At 42.9% G+C, this 23,027-nt stretch overlaps 1 protein-coding gene across 1 annotated transcript in view; it reads left to right on the forward strand.

Annotated features, from left to right (window-relative positions):
* The window catches only part of PGBD5 (piggyBac transposable element derived 5), a 68,325-nt gene extending 46,064 nt beyond the window's left edge, over positions 1 to 22,261 (forward strand). The window contains exons 5-8 of the mRNA XM_074144240.1: positions 6,941 to 7,123; positions 14,300 to 14,495; positions 20,454 to 20,559; positions 22,066 to 22,261. Coding sequence (XP_074000341.1) covers positions 6,941 to 7,123; positions 14,300 to 14,495; positions 20,454 to 20,559; positions 22,066 to 22,261 — 681 coding nt within the window. The remainder of the gene's footprint in view (positions 1 to 6,940; positions 7,124 to 14,299; positions 14,496 to 20,453; positions 20,560 to 22,065) is intronic.
* Positions 22,262 to 23,027: the final 766 nt, after the last annotated feature.

Below are 23,027 nucleotides of genomic sequence, written 5' to 3' on the forward strand. Positions count from 1 at the left end.
AGACCTAATGCAAAGATCTCTCCTAGAGTTTACTTGCAGTCCTAGTGTCTATTTGCAGGTGGGAATTAAGGTTATTTTTTTAGATCCCGTCTGTGGTGCTTGGAATTTCTAATGATAAAACTGCCTGCATGGTTGCCTCCTTTCTGCAGCTGTTGTCACTCCGTGGAGCTTTGCCTGGGGAAGGAGGATAAAAGCAACAGAGCTTCCTCTATTCCTCACTTAGTAGTTTGCCGTAGGAACACCCCTTGCGGATCCCATGCCTTTGTGCTGGGTGCTGTAGGCAGAACAAAAAGGCAATCCCTGCTCTAGCAAGTTTAGCATCTAAATGCAAGATGGAGGCATAACATGAGCCTCCCACGGTGAGTCACTTTAGTTGGGGCACCTTTCAGCTGCCCAGAGACTCTGCAAGCGGGATGTGTACAGCAGTGTTTACTGGCTAATGCACACAGCGGAGAGCTGGGACCAGCACCCTGCTGGCCCCCAGTATGCTCCCCGCTCCTGGGGAGCCTGCACAGGCCGGGTGGTCATCAGCCTTGTTGCTCCCTGGAAATGAGATGGGCCCTTTGATGTTACTGAATTGTCATCTTCTGTTTTTTCCTTAAGATTTTATAGCTTTTTATGTAAGTATTTTCCTCCTTGAGCTACCACATACTATCCCCTCAACAGTTACAGCACTTTTGATAGTTTTTACTTTTCTTATCTTGCATCACTTATCTACCTTCTCACTTGCACTTCTCACCCGCTTATACACGTTCTCATGGCTCAATAGTAATTTTCTTAGTAAAACTAGAGCCAAAGCCATGCAATTGTATGGCACCAGAGTGAGGCCTCGATCCTGCACCTTAGCTGGGCTGCCAGTTACACACAGGGAGCCTGACGAAGCAGCGGCAGCAGCAATGCATAGATTAGCAATTGTGTTATGGGGGTTGCATCCTTCCTAAGAAAGGTATTGAAGAACAAAACGAAAGAGCTTTGCAGAGGCTGGCGGTGATTTCCAACCAGGCAGGAGAAGGGCAGCATCGAAGGAAGCAAATGTGGCCTTGTTTGGCATCAGTGGGTGGATGCCTGGCTTCACAGGGCAAACACAGGCAGGAATCAGTATACTGAGAAGGTATAGGAAGAGAAATAGGTAAGATGTTGTAATGTCTTCAGTGATGAAGAAATCACATGCAAGGGGGACATCACGGGAAGGAAAACAAAGAGCTTTATTTTAAGCCATATTGGACTTGCATTGTCAAGTCTACCAGGATATTTCTGCCAGTCTCACGAAGATCTCGTTAGAAACTTTGAAGAACATGTGCAGACAAGACAGGGATATGCCAGTCCTCAGCACAAATGTTATCTGGATCTGTGTGTTAATGCAGACTGAAATCATCCAAAGTAGGAGGCAGAGGGAGAAGAGAGGGGGACCAAGGAAAGAGCTTTGTATGGAACCCTGAAAGGTAGCTGGGAACAGATTGGGAAAGCTGCATGGCCCTTGCATGCTATTTGCAAAGTAGCCTTTAGAAGTGTAGGAAGAGAATGAAGAGAACCTCAAACCGATGAAAAGATCCAGTCGTGGTAAGAGCACCATCAGTGGTGCCAACAGCTGCTGAGGAAGAGCTAGGCCTAAGAGCTGGCTGAGAAGAGGGCATTAAAGAAGGGGGGAAACATGGGGTGCAGAAGGTTTGGGGTGGAACTGGAGGGGAGGGTCTCCCAACAACAATGGTAACAGCAGCAGTCAGAGATGGGGTTTAGGATGAGAGGGGAAGACAGAATAAGGCAGGATCTAGAAAGCGGTGCTAGGAAGGAGTAGTTCAGTATTTGCCTGTGAAGTCTATAGAAAAATGAAGTTATTTTTTCAATAACTACTCAAGATCCAAAAAGTATGTCAGTACTGTTCTTTGTTCTCTTGCTTTTATAATTGTGTCATTTGAAAACTTGGCTTCTGTTTTGTGGTTGTTTAGGGTCTGCCCTTTGTGAGATATTTTGCACAATGTAGCCTTCAAAATCTTCCTTCTGTTTATTACTACCCCCGCCCTTTCTTTTTTCTTCCAAATGTCATCTATTTCATTTGAGAATTGTACCCTGGGGTGTTTCAATTATGTATGAATGTGGAGTATTTGGGATGAGCTATTCACAAGTGCTTTCAATTTGCCATCTGAGCTTTGAATATTAGCAGAATCACCAATATTTTAGTTTCTAGGGCACTTTTTAAATGTGCAGTCAAGATGCAGCTTTTGTTCCTAAGTGCTCGATTTTTTACTCTGTTTCTAGCAAGACCTTATGAACTTTCCACATGAATTTACCATAGAGTAAATTGCAAGCAGTGACCAAAGAAATTCCTCTTGGCTTGTAACACGGGTGTCTACTCTGAGATCTTCCTTCTTCTGGAAGCACTCTCTCTAGCAGTCTGCCTCAGTAGCCTAACATACTTGGTTTGAGTTTCTGAATGACAGGTGATTGACCTGTCTCTCATCTGTCAACCCGTGAAATCTCCTGCTCAGAAATGTGATGTCATTTTTGATTGCCTCTGTGTAGGCAAATCGTCCTTCCAGAACAGTTTGTCCTGTTTTTCTTGATTTGGAAGAGCTCAGCACAGCCTTCAACCATACCCTGTCGCTCTGGCATTCAGGTATATTGATTGATATTTACTTTTGCGTTTGTGATGGAAGGAGGCAGGAGCAGTTGTAGGTGGAAGGAAAGACGAGCCAGAGACTGTGGAGGTCTTTTCTTAGTGAGGCATTTAAGGGGAAGAGACCATTAGAGTGCTGCATGGAAACTGAAGGCAGAAAAGAGAAGGGCTGGAGGGATGAGTTAAACAGTGTGAGTTTAACAGAGAGCGAGCTGATATTTTGTGCAGGGGATTAAAACGTGTGGGATTAAAAGTATCTGGTGCAGTAGGGCTGCACTAAATGATAGAAAGATGGCAGAGCTGAACGTGTAGCTGTTCTGGTAAGAAAAGAAGAATTGAGGGATGACTAGAGAAAACTCCTTCTTCATCTCAGCATTGTAGAATAAAGACCTTCAGCATGTAGTTGGCTCCTAAGACAAATGATGTTACATCTATAGAAGTTATGCCGTTTGGTGCTGTAGATCAAAATGGATCAGTAGCCACTAGAAAAAGATACTTAGTGAGAGTGATCTCTGCAGATATTTGAGAAGCACCGCTTTGACTGTCACCCGCAGAAGTAGGGGATGTTGCTGCCAACATCTCCATCTTGCCAACTGTTGTCCAGCAGCAGTTGCTGAGCTTATACTTCTGATGACATTTTGCTGTTGGAGCATGTGGAAAGGGCACAAAGCTCTGATGCTGTCACAGGGCAAACCAGAAGCTCTGGTGAACAGTTGAACAAACATTTTTTGGGGACCAGCTTCTGACTCTGCCTGTGAAGATCTTGCAGCCTATTTCTGGCACCTTTTCTTTTTCTGCAGGCTGTTAACTGTTAAATACCACTTCTAAGGCATTACGGAACAGGAGGGAATGCTGTGGCCTTCAGTAGGTAGGATCTTAATCATTTGAGGTAGAATGAAATGAGCTGGAGAGGACAGGGAGAGGGGAAATAAAGGCCGTATGAGATCCTAGGCACTTGCAAGGATATTTAAAGCTACGCCTTTGCCAATTGTCTGTACTAAGCTGCTGTTTCACAGCAGCCTTAATGCCTTCCAACATTATGCTGCCGTCACCCATCTTCCCAGTAGAGCTCAGCATGATAAAACTTTGAATGATGCTTCTCCAAAACAGGAAAAATTGTGCCAAGAACAAAGGCTGTGCTTGGACAGGCAGCAAAATGCCCAAGGAGAAAAAAGGGGGATATATTTAACATTGGAGGAGGAGGGAAGGTTCAGTAGTGGGTATGGATGTTTTGGTAAAGGGCACTGGGAAGGTGAACAGTGCAGGGAGGATGAAAATCACAAGGTGGCCGTTACAAGGACCCTCAAAATAGGGCGGAGCTCAGGAGGAGGGTGCCGGGTGCACAGGGGAACTCTGCTGACAGAACCTATGGAGTATATAGTATCCTGGTAGGAAACCAGTGATATCTCAGTAGACAGTTGCATGGTGGGCATGCGCTTTAAACCAGCTGCTTGCAGACCCAAACCAGCTCACGTTGGGGGACCAATTGGCTCACCAGCAGACTGTCCCATCCCTTAGGGGGGTACCCTGGGGGGAACACAAAGGGAGCATGGAGCAGGAGAGACCCTTGGTTGGCTAAGACTTACTGCGGTAGAGGAGGGAAGGTGTAAGACACTTTCCTAGATTTAGAGATTCCTGCTTTGTTTTCAGCTCAACTGCTAATCCAAGGTCAAAACTAATCTGTCTGCATCTTTTGTCTCCACTGCCTTATAATGGCTTGATGTGTGGTCTCTGTGCTGACATACTGGTAACCTAATCTTAATTTCGATGCCAATAATCATGAAATACTTTTGCTGTAAATTTGGAACAATCTGCCCTTTATATGCATTCTACTGTTAAGCTGCTGTCTTGAGCCCTTATTAATAACCTAAATCACTTACTGTAATTAGCTAGTCCTCAGCCTTAGTGTTGGGGAAAGCACAAATTTGACAGCTTTCAAAAGTGAGTGGAGCACGGTCAGGGAGTCTGCAAACATTCCTGCTTTTGTCCTCATCTGGAAACTGTTTCTATCAAAAAAGGAATTTCTATATCTTTTTTTTAAAGATAAATAATGTATATTTAAGACTTCCTTTTAATATAGATTATTAAGGAATATAATGAAATATTATTTCAGCCTTATTGAAAGTCTGAGAGAGCTGGGACTCTTTAGCCAGGAGAAGAGAAGGCTGAGGGGAGATCATATTAATGCTTATAAGTATCTAAAGGGTGGTTTGAGGGAGGAGGGAGCCGGACTCTTTTCAGTGGTTCCCAGTGACAGGAGGAGGGGCAACGGGCACAAGCTGGAACATAGGAAGTTCCATTCAAATATGAGGAAGAACTTCTTTATGGTGAGGGTGACAGAGCCCTGGCACAGGCTGCCCAGGGAGGTTGTGGAGTCCCCTTCTCCGGAGATTTTCAAGACCCGCCTGGATGCAGTCCTGAGTAATGTGCTCTAGGCAATCCTGCTTTGGCAGGGGAGTTGGACTAGATGATCTCTAGAAGGTCCCTTCCAACACCAACAATTCTGTGATAATTTTCTTTTGGAATTACCATGTATTCATCCTTGCACCAACTTTGTTCTTTAGCACTTCAATTACTTTAATATACAAATTATGTCTCACTTCTCAGAGATTTCATAAATAACACGCTCCTCTGGGGTCTGTTCCATGATGCATGAATTGCTGGGGAATGTTACATTAATGTGTCTATAATACCAGTACTGGGAGATACACCATCTAAAATAGGGAGAAGCTGTTTAATTGAATTTTGTTCCCCTCTAAAATCATTAAGATATAAATTACCAGGAGCACTACTGCAAACATGCGACCATTTTTGTTCTCTGAGCATTGTAATGAACTTTGCTTTATGAAGGAGTATGTTGTTAAGAGAAACAGATGCTATGCTGCATGATCTGGCTGGTTGAGGTCTCAAGCAAGTTTAACAAAAGCTCCTTGTGGCTACATCACTCCAAGAAACAAGGCAAAATTCCTTTCCCCTGCCCCTGAATACTGAGCAAGTTTCAACTTTTTCTCCGATGGGTAAAATTTTCTGGAATTCCTAAAAGATCAAAGTATTTCAGAGCCAAAGTCTCAAAGGCAGGCCTTCAAGAAAAAATGAAATCTTTCAGAAAATTTGCATTTCTGTGTGTTTTTAAATCTTTGCAAGTTCCATCGTGTTACAGTACTGCTTGAGTGACTGAGCACAGTGTCTTCTTCTCATTTCTCTTTCCAGCAGGTTATTTCTGCTGACTTTTAGAACAAGATGCCTAGTTGTTTTAATAGATGTTCAACTTTGGTGAAAGTTATGCTTGTAAAATGCTGTCAGTGAAATAAAATTGAAGGCTTGTGTACAAAGGAAGGGTTATGTGCTTTCTCCTTCTGCATGACAATGCAGAAGACTCCTCTTCTACAGGGACCACTTGCAGGAATGAAGGAATAGCTTTACTTCAGTGTTCTTTCAGTTGCTGGATATACTATCTGGACTGTGTTCACTTAATTATAGTCATACTACTAAGGGATAAATGTTCCTGCACTCTAACACAAACATGTTTGTTCACCTACAGATGATGGTGATAGCTCTCTTGAAATCCATAGCATTGTGGACTACACAGGCTACTTGCTAAAGCTACTGCAGCCTGCTACAAATGAGCCAGGCATTTCCCTATTAACAGCAGCATATTACTCCGTACCCTGCTTCCTGGTTCAATCTGTTTGGTGGGTTGTCTCCAAATCATGATGGAAGTAACGGATGTAAGAATTAGTGCTGTGCCTGGAGAGTTTGATGAGGATGTTCTGGCTGGTTGGGTATGTGTGTTGCTGGCTGGCTCCTCTCATTTATGGGTGTGCACACGCAGTTGCATCGCAGCCTAATGGTTGTTGCCAGCAGAAATAAATCTGAACATTACTGCAGCGAAGCTAATGGGCCATTTCCTTCTGGCCATCTTGGAAGGGCCTTTGTTGAAACTAAAGTTCCCGTGCTCTCCTTTTGCTGGCAGCATTGAAGCCTATGCAGATTCAGTACAACACGTAATCTCAGTTATGACTGGAGTCTTTTCCGGCCAAGCAAACTGTCTTCAAACTGCACAACAGTGACAAGAACCTCAGGAATCCCTTAAGCTGAGGCAAAGGACGCTGCATTTATAGGTAGCTGTGCCAACTAACCTGAGGGGTTTTTAAAACAACAGCCCCTTGAAAGGGACTTTAGATTAATTAGCAGTTTATAAAAAGTATTTGCTGCCTTGATTCTCAGCTTGTCTCTAGTTGAGCTGAGCAGGTACGTTAGCAATTGCATCTGCTCCTTCTGGATTCCTTATAACCTTCTGACTTTTCTTACCATTTCTCATTTAAGATTTATGTCCATCTCAAGGAAGGGAGTGGTGCTGACGGACTGGATGCTTTGAAGAACAAACCGCAGCTTCACAGTATGGTGGCCAAAAGCCTTTGTCAGAACGCCTCTGGGAAGAACTACATCATCTTCACTGGCCCAAGCATTACCAGCCTGAATCTCTTTGAAGAATTTGAGAAGCAAGGTGTGTATCGGGTGACTCACTGGGTTTTAATAATGACAGACCTCAGTGTCTCCTGCCACTGAATTAAAAAAAACACTCCCAAAAGGCTTCACTGATATTTCAAGTCCTTGTATAGATAAGTTGGTCATCTCTAAGAAAAGTTCTCATTCATGAAAAGGTTCTATGCAGAGGACTTTCTAAATTGCTCTTTAAATCTTCCTCTTTAAATCTTCTTAAAGTTCAAAATGAGGATGTAAAAACATTCTAAATAAGGTTATTTAAAGCCCTTGCTTTTGTTCCTTGCCTTGAAAATGTGAGGTCTAATCTCCTATATGGCCTGAGGGACTTTTCAAGGGATTCCAAGCTGCCTGTGATTTTTCTCTTCCCATTGTGAAAGACTAGGTATGGGATGAATTCTTAAAGCTGTGCCTTAGAAGTCCTTGCTGGTTTAGTATCTGTTAAAGATGTGACCTCTCTAGATGACATTTTATGCCATTGCAAAAGCCCTAGTAAAGTTTGCCTTTTTTGCTGGTATCAACATGCATTAGTAGGACAGTTTTCAGTTTTGAAAGCATAATAAACTCTACATTAGCAAAAGCACGCTTGCTAGCAGAGTGTCCAGCAATATGGCTCTCCCAGCCAGTTTCTTTCTAGTCCAGAGAGTAGTCCCAGGACATTCTCTCTGTCAAATGCCCCCTCACCTTGGGGTGTGAAAAAGCCATGTGTTACTTTGTTTTCAGAAATGCTGAGGACTTGTGACTCATGGCAGGGGGGTTGGAACTCGGTGATCTTTAAGGTCCCTTCCAACCCAAACCATTCTATGACTCCCCTTAAATTACAGGCTCCTGCACCGCTGACAGTCACTTATAAGTCATCTCAATGTAACTCTTGGCTCATTCTTCAGTCAGCACAGCCTTTCAGAGTCAGTGTGGTGCGTAGAATAGATCCTTCGTAGCAGTAAGACTGGAGGCTGCCATTATGCATCGTGTACAAGGAGGCTACGGGGCTATTTCCCTTTCCAGCACACCACTGACAACCGAGTTTTGCTTTTGGCATGCTTTTTGGCATTACAGAATATTAAATCCACTTAGAGCATTATATTAATGAAATGTGGCCCAAAGCAGGGGAAAAAACTGAGAATTGAGACAATATCATAGAATGGTTAGAGTTGGAAGGGACCTTAAGGATCATCGAGTTCCAACTCCCTTGCCATGGGCAGGGAAACCTCCCACTAAAGCAGGTTGCTCAAAGGCCCATCCAGCCTGGCCTTGAACACCTCCAGGGATGGGGCATCCACAACTTCTCTGGGCAACTTGTTCCAGTGCCTCACCACCCTCACAGTAAAGAATTTCTTTCTAGTATCTAATCTAAATCTCCCCTCTTTCAATTTAAAACCATTACCCCTTTTCCTATTGCTACATTCCCTGATAAAAGAGTCCTTCCCCATCTCTCCTGTAGGCCGTATCTTGATTCTCATTTAAAATGAGAACACCAGTGGGCTGCACCAGTGCTGTAGCTGAGCACTTAAGACTGCTGGCACTGAGGGGTGTCTCTGTTGAGGTCAGTGCAGGACTTAACTCCTGCATTATTTTAGGTAAGCTCACAGAGTACAGTGGAATACTGCCATATTCTCACAAAAGAGTCATGGTTTCCCAAATGCCGCAAACAGCCAAATGGGAAGGAAGTCAAGCATATTTATAGTGCACTGGAGTTTTTTCTCTGGGCAGAGACTGTTCTTTAGTAAATGACTCTGTTCACAGCTGATTATAAGCATTACAATTTTAAGACTACCAAAGCAATGATGCAAAATGAGAGTTCAACAAATTTAGAGGATAACCCACATACTCATAGTACCTGTCAGGTTTAATTATAAAGACTGACAGACAAAAATTTGACTGCTGAGTTGCTGTCAAATTTATGCTCAGCTGGGGAAGGATAAAAACATATGTCATGATGCAGTTGGTCCATAAGCCTAGTGAAAAAGATGCATGGCTACTAAACCAGCTGAGTGTTTATTACTTACAGATAATTCAAATTGTTCACAGGGGTGAATTATTCATGGTCTTTACACCGAACAGATCATTCAAATTAACAGTTTCCAGTGGGTAGCAAATTCAGTAATGTCTTTTTAAAGCATACAATTTTGACTTACTATCTGATCAAATATGTTAATGTTATACTGAGATTTCAGTTTGGTTCATGATTTGTTATATGGCTTCATGAGACTTTTTATGATATTTGACAGCTTCTTCCAAAATTAAATTTCTGATCTGGTACACGTTATCACCTTCCTAGGGGTGAAGCTATGGGATGGGTGGGGGGTGGACACTAAGATAGCAGTTTTATTTGCTTTGTGAAATAGTGCGGCACTCCTATATAAAGAAGATCACAGGGAGAACGTTGAAAATGTTTCTGTTTAATAAGGCCATGGAATCATCTGTGTTTGCCATGGGGGCACTAGGGGCTAGCTCACATGTTTGGCAGGGGGATGTTGAACTGGAATGGCTCTGAGGCACTGGGAGAGGTAAGATGCTAGAGATGTCAAGCAGGGTGAAGTCAGTAAGAGCCCTGGGAGGAGACGGTGTTTACTGACTGCTGCAAAGCAGCTAATATATTGCCAGCACCTGCTGGGATCCTACTGCATTGGCAGGACATTCGGGGAGACGCAGGCAGAGACGCCTGGACTCGGCAGAGAGATGTCTCCTCGTGTGTCACACAGTTGTCCTCAGCAATGACCTTAGTGCTTTTTTGGTGTACAGCTAACTAAATCTCAACAGGGCCACACCGTGACCAAGAAGCATGACAAAAGCCTGTTGAAGAGCATCCATGCTCAGGTGCTCAGGACAGTTCAAGACTCATTCTTAAACTGACAAATTTACTTTTCTTGCTCAAGAACATTTTGTTTCTGGCTAGAGCAGGATCAGTGGTGGAAAGAGAAAGATCCCATTGAGAAATGAAAGCAAAAAAATTGGTATTGATCTTAACTGCTTTATATTGTTTGGGGTTTTTTGTAACTATCAACAGGAAATAGGGGGAGATTTAGATCAGCTAATGCTTAGAAACAACAAACTTTTTGGGAACCTAAACCGATATTTAAGGGAGCTGAAGGAAATTCTGGAAAATCTAGAAACAGGCAACCACCAAAAATGTATTCATTCCTCTCAAAATGCTTGATGAAAAGTACCTGGGGGACTTTGTAGCTAGCAAGTTGAACGTGAGTCAGCAGCATGTCTTGTCAGCAAAGATGGTCAGCACTATCCTGGGCTGTGTTAACAGGACTGCAGCCTGTAGATTGAGGGAGGCAATTACTGCCCCCTACTCCCCATGTGTGTTGCCTCCTATTTAGCACATTTTTGGACAACACCCTTCCAGTACAGGAAAGGTATTGATAAACTGGTATAAGTTCAGCAGAGGGCCACCAACCTGACCAGGGGCTGGACCACATGATCACTATGGGAAGGGAACTGCACTTGTTCAGCCCGAGAAGGCTTCGGGGTGGCATGGGGGGCAACAGCAGCCTTACACTCCCTGAGGAGGTTATTGAGAGAAGAGAGCTGGCTTTTCACTGTGGTGCATTGTGGAAGGATGAAAAACAACAGACATAAGCTGAAACAAAAGAAGAAGTTCAGACTAGATGTAAGGTTTTTCCTGAGGACAGTGGAGCAGGATGCCCAGAGAGGTTGTGCAGTCTCTGTCCTCAGAGGTTTTCAAGCCCAGACGAGATAATGCCCTGAGCAGCACTGTCTGACCTCAGAGATGAGCCTACTCTAAGCAGGGGATGGGACTAGAGACCTCCTGAGTTGCCTTCTAACCTGAATTTTCCTTTAATCCATAGGATCCCATGATCCTATGAAGAATTTTGTGGAACTAAACTATTGTTTGCTTTTCCTGACCTTAACCCACAGATGTATTACTGCAAAAACCAGTGTTCATTATTGAAAGCCTGCTATGTAGGACCTTCACTGTACCGCAGTAGAGAATATGTGCCTAGTAATATAAAAGGATGTCAAGTGAACATAATCCTAAGGTCTATGAAGATACCAAGAGCTGAGAAAGCTTCAGAAAATAAGACAGAGCACTTTGATTTTTTTCAAAATCAAAAACCTGAATAGTCTTCTTTTTTATTTTTCAGGGGACACACAAAGCATTTCTTTTTCTGGCCTCTGAACAGAAGTGCAAACCTGCACTGAAATGACCCAGATTCTCTGTTCTGTGAGCAGACAGCTGTCACTGTTATTTGCTGTGACATTCATTCATAGTGCACATCTCTTTTCCCCCCTTTAAACGTTAGTGTTGTTCACTACAGAGGACAGCACCTCCTAAAGACCTGTGTCCCGTGCTTCCCTTAAACATATGTTCCCCAAAAGTCCCTTTTGCGCATTCTGAACCAGCAGGAGCAGCTGGCTCTGTCCTGCAGAGTGCCTGGGGTTGGCAAAGCTGCAGGAGTTGCCAGCCTGCGTGACCATGACACCCCCACAAGCTCTGCAGGATCCTGCAATTCCAGCATATGGACTAAAGCAAGGTCCCATCTCCTTCCCACAGCAGGCCCACCAGTTGCCGTAGCTCTGACTCGACCCACCGTCGCATGCAGGATAAATGAGAGCAGAATGTGCATTTTTGCCTGAACTAACTCAAGCCTGGCTGCCTTTGCAAATGGTACTAATAAAGATGTGGTAAAAAAAGCTTCAGCACAAGCTGTCTGAGGCCTTGAGACCCTGGGAATGAATCTTGGGTGACTACACCACATTTCCTCATCTTTGCTAAGCTAGCTTAGGTGTATGCGTTTATATTGCAGTCACAGTTTAAGAAGACCAGAGGAGGACAACCTGTCTCCACTGACTCCTGTGTATGTGGCAAACACCTGTTGTGATTCTGATTTAATTACACACAAAAGCTTCATTGAGCCAGATGGGCATAATTTTTATTGCTTCTATTGCTATAGTAACTGGGTGGTTTTTAAAAACTCAACAGATTAAGGGTGTCATCCATGATGAGAGACGCTAATAAATCTGCAGAAGTGCTGCACTTTTCTCAACTATACAGCAGGAAGATTCCACGGTGTGTTCCTGAGAGAGGAAATGGTTCCCATTATTCTGGGAACCCATGAAGAGTGACACATCTGCTGGAAGCTTTCTGCAGGCTTATTGCCTGAGCTAAAAGAAAGGCTACAATTAATTATTATGGGCATCTCGGAGATGGCTGTTACTATTTTGAAGCTCTAGCACAATAATGTAGTTATTAGCTTGTTCTTATACCATTGCTTCTCCTGGAGAGAATAAGTATCTCCATTCAGTGAGTCATAAACTTTAGGCAGCTAAGGAAATTCTTCTCAGGCTGGCTTGTTATCAAAGCAGGAAGATCTTAATATTGACTAGAATAAAGCTTTCTAAAAGTTTGCCATGTTAATGCCAAAGTTTGCAGGTATGTGGCCTTCACTGTGTACCTCTTAGGAAGACAAGAAATTTAAAAAAAAAAAAAAAAAAAAAAAAAGCCTTCCACTGGAGGCGCACTTCCTCCTATATAGATTGTGAGCCTTTTCAGGCTTTTTTTTGCTGTCTTTTGTGGAAGGAACTTACCAGGGACTGACTCATTCATTAGAAATAACCGATGGAGTGCAGATTTTCTCCTTCAGAATGAAGTTGCCCATTGCTGTGTTGGTTGACCACCTTCTGACATGAGTCTTAAATTTCTGATGGAGGAGCCTTAGCTCCTTAGCTTCTCGTAGACCTGCCCACAGCAACTGGACCAAATCATGACTATTAGCAATTACTATGTTAGTCTTCCTGTAATATCTGTTAGCTGTTGAGGGGATGGTCAGCATACCAGCAACTATATGAACCAAGAACAAAGGCTGCACCTGCAGTTGAGAGCTTAAGTCATTCCAGAAAGACAGAGGCAGAAGAGCCACATAAATGGTAACATGCTCAGGGGAAGCCAGACACTGTATCCCCTTGTAAGGATATCCAGTTATCAAACATGCGAAATTCAGCATGATGAAAAATTTGATCAAGTAGACTTAGCTGACAGATGAGCTTTAAATTACCAAAAGCCTCTGCTGCCATATGAAAGATGTGCACAGATGTCATCTGCTTCAATGCCCATCATATTTTTTTCCATTCAAGTGGGTTAACAAAAACCTAGGGAGACCGAGGTTTCCATCTAAGATTTCCATGAGTTCAATTAGTTTGATCAAGAAGATCTACTTCTCTTAGACTAACAAAATTATTATTTCACGGCCTAGTGACAAATTCAAGCATTGTCATTTTTAATATTAGTTCCAAATCTTGGGCATGCATTGAGACATGTTTTGTGGTGTTAGATTTTATTCACACATACGAAGCTGTGAACAGCAGAACGCGTTGCCTGTGGAGCCACTGATGTCTGTGCTGGACAAGATTAGCGCTCACTCAACTGGGGCACTGTTTGGTTTATCTCCTTTCCCTAAAATCCATTTTCATTGAACTTGTATTTTCACCTTCTCCATCCTTCTGACACACACATTTTTTTAAATCAATTAGTGGTTTCAGTGGTTCTTAATTGCTTAAGCAGTATTTCCTTAACAAACCAGATGACACAGGTGCAAGGAGCAGTGAGCTGAAAATCAAGAACTGGGCAGCACAGTGAAGCAGTAGATTAAACCAGAGTTTGTCAGCTATGTACACTGTGATTAAAAGTATCATGGGAGTCATGTTGGAGAATTTATTTCAGTTAACATCTAAGATGCTATACCTTTCCCTACCTCTCTGCTCCCTCCACAATTTATTCTCCTAGTTAAACACCAAAGACGCTCTTGGATCATAAATTCTGATTTGTTCCATAATGCACATCACCATTGGGGTTTTTTTCAGCCCAATTTTAAACATGTTGTGAAGATTATTACACAGATTATAGATGTTATTGTTGGGAAGATACCCTGAATTCTTCTCCTTGTTATTTCATCATGACTGTGCAGGAGATGTCATACATTTAATCTAGAGAGTAAGCCTTCTGCACTTATCTCAGTTTCCAGAGACATTCATAAAGGACACAAATCTTTGTTATTACAAGAGACGGCCAGTTGGCTAACATATCTGCTGGACTAGAATGTTGTAGGACAGGTTCTTTCTCTAATCAGGTCATTCAGACTTGCTCCACTGCTCTTGCTTTCTGGGTCCATGCAATGTCTCGCTGATAGGGAATGTTTTTGTTCACATGCAGAGATTTACTGCTGCGGGTTGCTGAGCACCAGGAAGAGTGACTGCACAGGCCTACCTCCATCCATGCTGAACAACCCTGAAACTCCCCAGTCTAGAGGACAGTACAGAATAAGAATGAAGGGAAACATGTCTTTGATCTGCTGGTACAATAAAGGGCACTTTCGTTTTCTGACCAATGCCTATTCACCAGTTCAACAAGGTAAGCAATATTCCTACTGCTCATCTCTAATCTGCACATGCTTTATGTGACAAGGCAAAACGAGCCACTGAGTTTGATAATAAGCCTGAACAAAAAGCTTGATCATAATATCCTAGATTAACAGTAGCAGTAGTGATTACTTCCCTCTTGTGTCTTCCTACAGCTATTTTTTCCCTGTACAAAGGTTAAAAGCCTCTTGCTAATGCAGCCTCCTTTGCCTGAGCTGGTAGAGGCAGTGTCCTTTTAGGTATAAAGATTATATCTTTGCTGATGGTAGGAGAAGGGAAGATGATTGTTGTATAACACTATACTAGCCCCATTTGCAAAGCATCTTGTAGGGTTGCTGCTAAGGAAAAATTAATAAATGTCATGATGTACTTAGAACTCTGAGCAGATCCTACAATTAATTTATCTTATCCAGTAAAAACTTAGTCACAAACAAACGTCTTTTTGCCAGAAGTAAATATGATTAAGGCTTCCTGTTGTACGTTAAATTGATTTTAGCAGCTGATGAAAAGAAACCAAAACATATAACTTTGACAGTTCAAATAATTGCAAAGAGCTTCTTGATACTTTCCTTTTCAAAAGTATACAAATGGTTTTAAGGTGTGGAAACTTCTGTAAGATGCAATATCTATAAGAAGCTTCTGTAAGAAGCTAACTCTTTGAAATTAATCTTTCAGTGAAAACACTGTTTCAGTTCCTTTTCATTTTTATTATTCAGATTTATGTAGAACTGCTTGAGACAAATAAAAATAACCTAAACCTTTAAATGTAAAGCCACTGATTCAAAGGCATCTTGTACACTCATGTTCTGAATCCTGAGTGACTCTCACATGTGTGTACAGGCTACAGAAGCAAAGTTAAGGCCTTAGACTTTGCTGTCTGGTAAGCTGAGAAGTTGCCTTAGTGTGTTGTTCAATGCCTTGGCAGAAGGCTCATTACCTTTGCAAAGAGTGGCTGATCCCAAGGAATTCTGCCAGGCACCCCAGCAGAGAGAGGATTTGGTGATTTGGATGGACCAGTGTCTGATCACAAATGCTGGAAAATATGTACGTGAAGGAAATATGACACCTTGGGGACCCTGCTGACGCCAGTCCTTGGAGTAGTGTTACTCCCTATGAGGGGTGTTCACCATCAGGATTTGTGCTGTTTCCCTTGTGCGCTTTGCTGGATTTAGATTATTCAGCTGCAGTAACTGGACAAGAGTTACCATTACCTGTCACCTGGTTTTTATAGGCTATCAGGGACCATTTGTTTATAGCTCATAAAAATTACTAGAAAAATAGTCTGTCTGTAAATGTCAGTATTAACTGCCCTGTTAAAAGAGGGAGCAAAAACAGACTCTGCACTGGCAGCATCCTTTACAAACAGCACATGGAGATGTGAACTATTGTGCTTGCGATTGACTTTGGGTCTGTTTTGACATAGATGGGATTTTAGGCTGCGTGTGTGAGGTAGTTTAACGTCCACTGATTAGAACCTGTGTGTGTGATGGGCAAGACTTGCCCAACACATTGCTCACCAAATGCTGGCTGGGACAACTGATATAGTTCATGGTGAATCAGAGCAGAAAACAGAGACTGGCTTTTTAAAGAGTGATGCTGAGGGGAAAAGTGTCTCTCATAGAGAGCTGGGAACAGATGGAGACTCAGTAGGAAGGCAGGAAACCAGATTGCCTGCTTCTGATTTGGCATCTCTAAAGTCAGTGCAGCAAAGCTAGTTTAAACCAACTTGAAGATGGACCACCAAAGTCTCCTCTAAGGCATGTAAGTAGAGAGGAAGAGGAAGAATCTATGCTCCTTGAGTCAGCCTGTAGCACAGACCTGCTAAGCACGTGTTAGACAGGAGAGGAGGTAGGGACAAAGGGCACTAAAGCCCATGCAGGGTAGCTGGACAGAGACTGGCACCAGTGGGATTGCCTGACAAAGCATGGCGCACGTTTGCTCTTGGTTGACCGTAAATGTTGACAGCGATGGAGGAGGCTGTGAAGAGAAAACCTTAAAAACAGAAGGCAAGAGATGGTCAACCCAAAACTTATGATGAGAAAAGAGGTGGATGTAGCTAATACTTATTTGCAATTTAAAGCAAAGTCGAGAGGGTGAATCTTGACTGTACTCAGAGTGTAACTCTCACCCAAGCCAGAGGCACCAGGAGGGCAGTACACTTGTCAGAGCCAATCTATGAATACTATTCTTAGATGCAGCAAGTTATTTATTATGGATGTTTTGAACCAACATGTCATAATACATCATCTCAGATGGTAAAGGATGACTTTTACTCCTTTAGTCTTGCAAAAATATCCTGCTTAGTAGGAAGTTTCTGCCTAGAACAAAATTCAGTGGGGTTTTTAATTTCCCTTAAGCTTTAAATTAAGTTTAATTTTCCTTTGTGCCTGTATTACAGAAGAACTGAGAAACCAAAAGAGATTGGGACCCCCAGAGAGTAAAAAGTTACCCTTGTTCTAAAGTATGTGATGTATCTGCTGGCCCAAACCTCCCCATCTCTGCGTCAAGGCTGCATTTTTGTTTTTCCACTATAGATCTAGTGCCCACTTTCCCAGCATTTCCATTACTATGTTCTAGAAATAACTACAATTTTTCATATGAAGCAGGACGGAGTAGGCAGCAGCCTCACTTGCTGCACAGCAGGATGACCAGAATAACATCTTTAGCAAAAACTTGTTGAACCTAAGAAAAACTGTTGAACTAAGAATTAGCTTCTTTCTGAGAAGAGCTTTCATAGCTGCTCTTCACCAACCAGCTCTATTAGAAAGCTAAATGGACAATAGCTAAGGATAGAAAACAATGCTTGGGCCACAGACACAAGGACTGAAGAGCTGCAAATGGCATGTTGGTATCTCACAAGTGACTTGTGAGAAGATGGGAGATGTTGTGGAGGCATCACAATTGTATGAAGCAGTTGTATAAGTCCCTGTGTGATTCATAGCCCAGGAGAAGCTGGAGTGAGGATTGTCTGGTGGAAATCTAGTTTTCTGAAAAAATCAGCTTGTGAGATTGGCCCAGAACTGGAAAGTCTGGGGAAAGAAGCATACTTTTTCTTAAAAAGCATGTTTCAGGATGGGGAACCTTAGGGTTTTTACTTTATTTCCACATGTCCTTTGTAAAACTACGTTCAGGGAGTCTTGTCCAAGTGTGGTGACAGTGGGGATGGGGCTGGAGAAGTCTAATGGGAAGACCTTGAAAACTAGACCTTGCACTGTCTGCAATTCTGATAAAGAATTGTAACAAATCTAAGTCCTGATAAAAAGCCACACAGCACTTCGAACATGCAATGCCCCCTCTGTTATGTTATGCAATCTCAGCGTTTGCCCAGGTGAATGCAAGTGCTGGTATTACTGAGCCTCCATTTTAAAAAAAACGTGATCCTAGCTCTTAAAATCACAGATTTGCTTAGAATAAGTGATTTGAGGAAACAAACATATGTACACCTTTTTCTTTCTGCTTAGTTCATTTGGGGTGGTATTTCTCAAGCTTTGCTTGACGAGCACACAGCTTAAAAACCTTTTTTTTTTCTTCAAAAAAAAGAGTTAAAAAGTCCCCTCAAACCCAAAAGGTGTCGCCTGTCCCCCATGGCAGCATGAAGGCCACCCTTTCCAGCATGCAGCCAAAGGCAGGCTACTGCTGCAGCGCGGGCGGTGTGTTCCCTGGAGGGCTGCCAGGGACGGGAACACAGCGATGCTGGGGGAGGACCAGGAGGGGAAATAGCTCATCGGATGTGCCGGTGAGTCAGCTGGCTTGGGACCACTTGCCAGAGAGATCTGCAGCTAGGAATGACCCAGCTCTGGCAGTCATCTTCCCTGGAGAGGTGGCCTACGGCTACAGAAGCAGCCTAGGAAAGGCTATACAAATAATGTGCCTATAAAGCTATTTATATTCTCAAAACAGCGGAATATTATGTGGAATATAATAGAAAGTGAGAGGGAGTATATGGTACCCACATAGCTGCCACTGCAATGCAATTTCTTAAGGACTGTGAATACAAAGCAAATTGCAAAGGAAATCTAAGTCCTCCAAAGGAAGAGAGGGGGAAGAAAGAGAAGAGAGGAGAGCAAGGGGAGAAAGAATGGGATTTTTTTGTAAAAAGCTGGCACCAGAAACATACTTACTCCTTCCTGACCTGCCCAGGTGGGATGGCAAGTGATTTTGCAGCACTGATGCAGCAGGCTGGTGGTATACCCATTCTTTTTACCTCATGCTGGCCAGATTAGGACTAATTAGTAGGACTCATTAAAAGGATTCTAAAAGTACTACAATAAGTATGTGACTGTAATGAAGCGTTTATTTATTTGATTGGGGTTTTTTCCCCTCCCCTTGGGCTACATTTACACCTAGCTTGAGGAGGCAGAGGTAAAAGGAGAGTATGTTGAACAATTTAGAGGTGATATCATTTTGGACTCTTGAAAAATCAGACTTTAAGGACTCCAAATAAATAGCCGCACAGCTCAGCTGTAACATGACATTTAGTATGTGTCATAAGTCTTGCTTCAAAATAGAGCCTGCCAGCTAGGACAGCACAGGGGGCTTGACAGGGATAATGGATGGAATGAGACTTCCAGCTGAAGGAATGAAATGATGAAGTCTGTAATCAAAACGTGAGGAGCATTTTAGGGATGATTGTAAAAGAGTTGGCAGAAGGAAGGCAATGAGAGTTTGAAGGCTTGAGAAATGAGAAAGCCCAGAACTGCACCTGTAGTGAAATAACGCTGAGAAAGGATGCAACCAAGCTTGTGCTTCTCTAGACCTGGAGAAAAATAATGTGCTGGGGAGAGAGTAGGGATCCTCACTAGACAGCGTGTCATAGACTTGGAGCAAGAGGTGGTCCATACCCTGGAGTACTGATCATCAAACCCTGTGGGGATGTAAAGTCAAAAGTTAGGTAACAGATTCCTGTACTGTATGTTTGGTTTACTCATCCTTCCCTCCTACAAGGAGCTTCCCCCAGATAGGGAAAACACAGAGGACAGGAGCAATAAATCAGAGAAGAGCTAGGGGCTTTTTGTGGGAGAGCGTTGGACTCATAAATACTGCTGTATTTTTGGAGGCCAGGTCAAAGATGCTCCATGTGAGGGAACAGGCCCATTCTTGGAGTAACCTGCTCTAGGCAGCACATCTTTGTCTATGTAGAGAGTGGTTGGTAGGTAGCTGCAGGGAACTTGTTGCCTTACCACACATTTCTGCAGTAAGAAGGATACTCAACCCTGTGATGAGCTGAATTATGTAGCAAGCAGACCAGGCAGGGCAGGAAACATCACTCTCAGGCTGAGAAATATGTACTTAGCTCCACTGAGCCACCTAAACCACACCTGAGCTCTGGCTCCCCACCACAGCAAATCAGGTTGCTTCTCATTTCAAAGATACTGTGGCTGTGGCTCCTTCAACTCACCCACCAGCATCACCTCTGTCTTGACTGGGTTTAGCCAGTTGGCTCCTTCTTATTGTATTTTCTTTTCTTTGTCAATTGGCACCCAGTGGAGTGGAGGTACTGTTGGTCTTGGCCTCCATGGGCGGGGATGAGCAAAGGATTTAATTTCAAAGGACTCATTTGGGACCTTTAGAATTCCAAGCATAAAATAGCAAGGCAGAGCTCTAGAGGGGACCACAATTCATTTTGAAACAACAGAGGAGAGACTAATACTGTCTGTAGAGGGCTACTCTGGGACTACAGCAATGTGTGTTTTTTTCTGAACGTATGGTAAAAGGGTTTGTGTCCAAAACCTTTCCATTTCCAACTGAAAAATGATCCCTCGTCTTCCCCTTCCACTAGCTCAATGTATTACCAATTTAAAGAAAAGAAATATCGAATTAGCATGTTACAGATAACTTCCTAGATTTAGAGCAGAAAATGTCAATAAGATTTATTTTATACAGAAACTGTTCTTTTAATAGGTAGACCTATCATATGGATTTAAAACTGTCATGTTTCTAATTGATGCAGGAGTTATAATTAAGAGAAAAAGCGGAGAAATTCCATGCCCATTGGCAGTTGAAGCCTTTGCTGCTCACCTTAGCTATATCTGCAAATATGACGACAAATACAGCAAGTAAGTAACAATGTGTGCGTGTGTATTTCTTTCACTCCTCTGTTGCTGCAATGTTTGAGTTGTCCATGTTGAGCTGCAGCTGAGGGACCAATACTGCTTTCATGGAATTAATCTTTGACAAAACTCCTCTTTCAATCAAAGATCAGAAGCTGGCTCTGCACAAGGGCAAGAGCTGCATGGCTAGTGGTGTTTTGGCTCTATCTTCCCAACCACCAGTCACAAAAAATTTGAGACTTATGGTCTTAGCATCTTGTAAATGACTTTTAAGAAGTGTTGGGAAGGTGAGCCAGCAGGCTGATGTTCTTGGCCACATCAAATTGAAGGCTAAATAGAGAATTCAACAAGGGTCTACCAGCCTCTCTCAGGCTAGCTCAGCTCTCCACCCCTATCAGCAAGATGGTATTTAGGTGATTATCTGTGATAATCTTGATAATACTTGTGTTACCTGGAGCCAGAACTTTCGTACAATCAGTTGTGGATGTAAAGCTGATCTAGGTGATCTGGGAGAGCAGAATGTAGATCTTTTAGCTCCTGAATTCCAGTTGGGGTCCTCAGTGTTAGCTCTTAATGTAGCAGGGAGAAACAGAAAAGAGTAAGAATAGCAGTGGTGAAGCTTGGCTGTGGGATTAGTGATGAGGTACAGAACATTTCAAGAATTAAAACTTGAGGAGAGAGAAAAAGCAGCAGGGATTTTCCAAGCCAGTTCTGGGCAAGGCAGCAAGAATTCAGTAGAAAAGATGAAAGAGGAAGAGGTGGTTGCTGGAAACCGATGCTGGGATCTGATTTGAGGAAATCAATATGAAAAAGAGGTGAGGTAGTAGATTTAAATGGTTACTAAAAAAATGAAAGTAGGAAAGTGGGAAATCTTATGACCGAAGAGCGAATATTTTGGCAGTCCTAGAATTAGTCAGAACCTAAATATAAGGATGTCAGTCTTTTCTAGTTCTGCCTTATGGAGAGGTGCTCCACATACCAGCACTGCACGCTCTGGTTCTACCCCCACATCCTCCCACCTACTGTTGACAGCAGCAGAAATCATTCTCTGCTGGCAATAGAGATAAATAAGAGGAGAGAAGCATCAGCAATCCTCTCTAAAGTGTAACGTAATGTGCCTGAGGCTTTTTTTAGTTACAAATTGAAGGGATTCAGACCCACAGCTCCCATCACGTGGATGTTTGTCACAGGTGAGCTCGAGGAGTCTGTATTGGTGTCTTACTTATGTGGAGCGGTGCAGAGGTGAGAGTGTTGCTGAGGTTTTGCTTCTGAGAGCAAGGAAGTGTGTTCTTTTAGACGCTACTAGAAATTTCCAAAATTATGCAACTTAACTGTAAATGACTGTTACATACATTGTACAAAATTTCTTAAGATGATACTTACACTAGGTATTAAGTCCTGGGCCTGCTTTCCCTTTGGGACTGCAGAATCTTTGGGGCTATTTCTTGCATCTTAGCTGCAAGCATTTGGCTGAACAGTGTTTTTCCCTCCCCTTCTCTCTTGGCTTTTTAGGTACTTCATTTCTCACAAACCAAACAAGACCTGGCAGCAAGTATTCTGGTTTGCCATCAGCATCGCTATAAACAATGCCTACATCCTCTACAAAATGTCAGAGGCCTACCATGTGACAAGGTATAGCCGCGCACAGTTTGGTGAAAGACTTGTAAAGGAGCTTCTGGGCTTGGAAGACACCTCACCCTCCCATTGATGCATTGTTCTTGGTGGGGTAGGCAGGGGGTGGAGGGTACGTAGAAGAAGATACCACACCTGGAACGGCAAAGCAAGGAACTTGTGACACCACCAGTGCTGTCCTTATCCAAAAATGCCAAGTGATGCCACTAGAGAGGTGGAAGCTTTGTTCCTAGTAGCAGCTGGATGTAAACATGTCCTGCAGAAAGTGCCAGTGGAAAAGCTGACACAAAATTGCGTATGTGAATGCCCTGTGGGAATCTGTACATCTGAAACAGACTTAAGTTAGTCATCATCTCAATACTATTTGTTGAGCAGGGTCATCTTGTAAAGTTCCTCTTGGGCTAAGAGCTTATCATAAGCTGACATAGCTCAGCAGTCCTAGGCGGGCATTACAGAAAACTCTATACCTTACTTGGTGTTATTCAATTCGGGGACAAGCAACGTCGGTCTGCACCATGGGCTGTGGCTGAGAGTTCCTGCCACCCTGTAAGGCATCACTGCTATCCTCCCGGTGTGCTACATGAAGCAGTTCAGGTGCACAAACACTGAAGCAGGTGTATTGACAAACAAAACCTTCACAGGCAGGCAGCCAGGAGCTGAGGACCAGTTAAGAATTTTTCTTTCTATTTTTTTTTTCCTCTATTTTTATTAATGTCATGTAAGGCAATTTGATCCTAGGTAGAGCACAGCAAAATTAGGAGAAACCAAATAGGTTAGTGAATTTAAAATGGAAAATACATTACATTTATTTTCTTTTTTAACCAAGATGAAACATTTTATAC

This window comes from Numenius arquata, chromosome 2, assembly GCF_964106895.1.
Source record: "Numenius arquata chromosome 2, bNumArq3.hap1.1, whole genome shotgun sequence".
NCBI lineage: Eukaryota > Metazoa > Chordata > Aves > Charadriiformes > Scolopacidae > Numenius > Numenius arquata.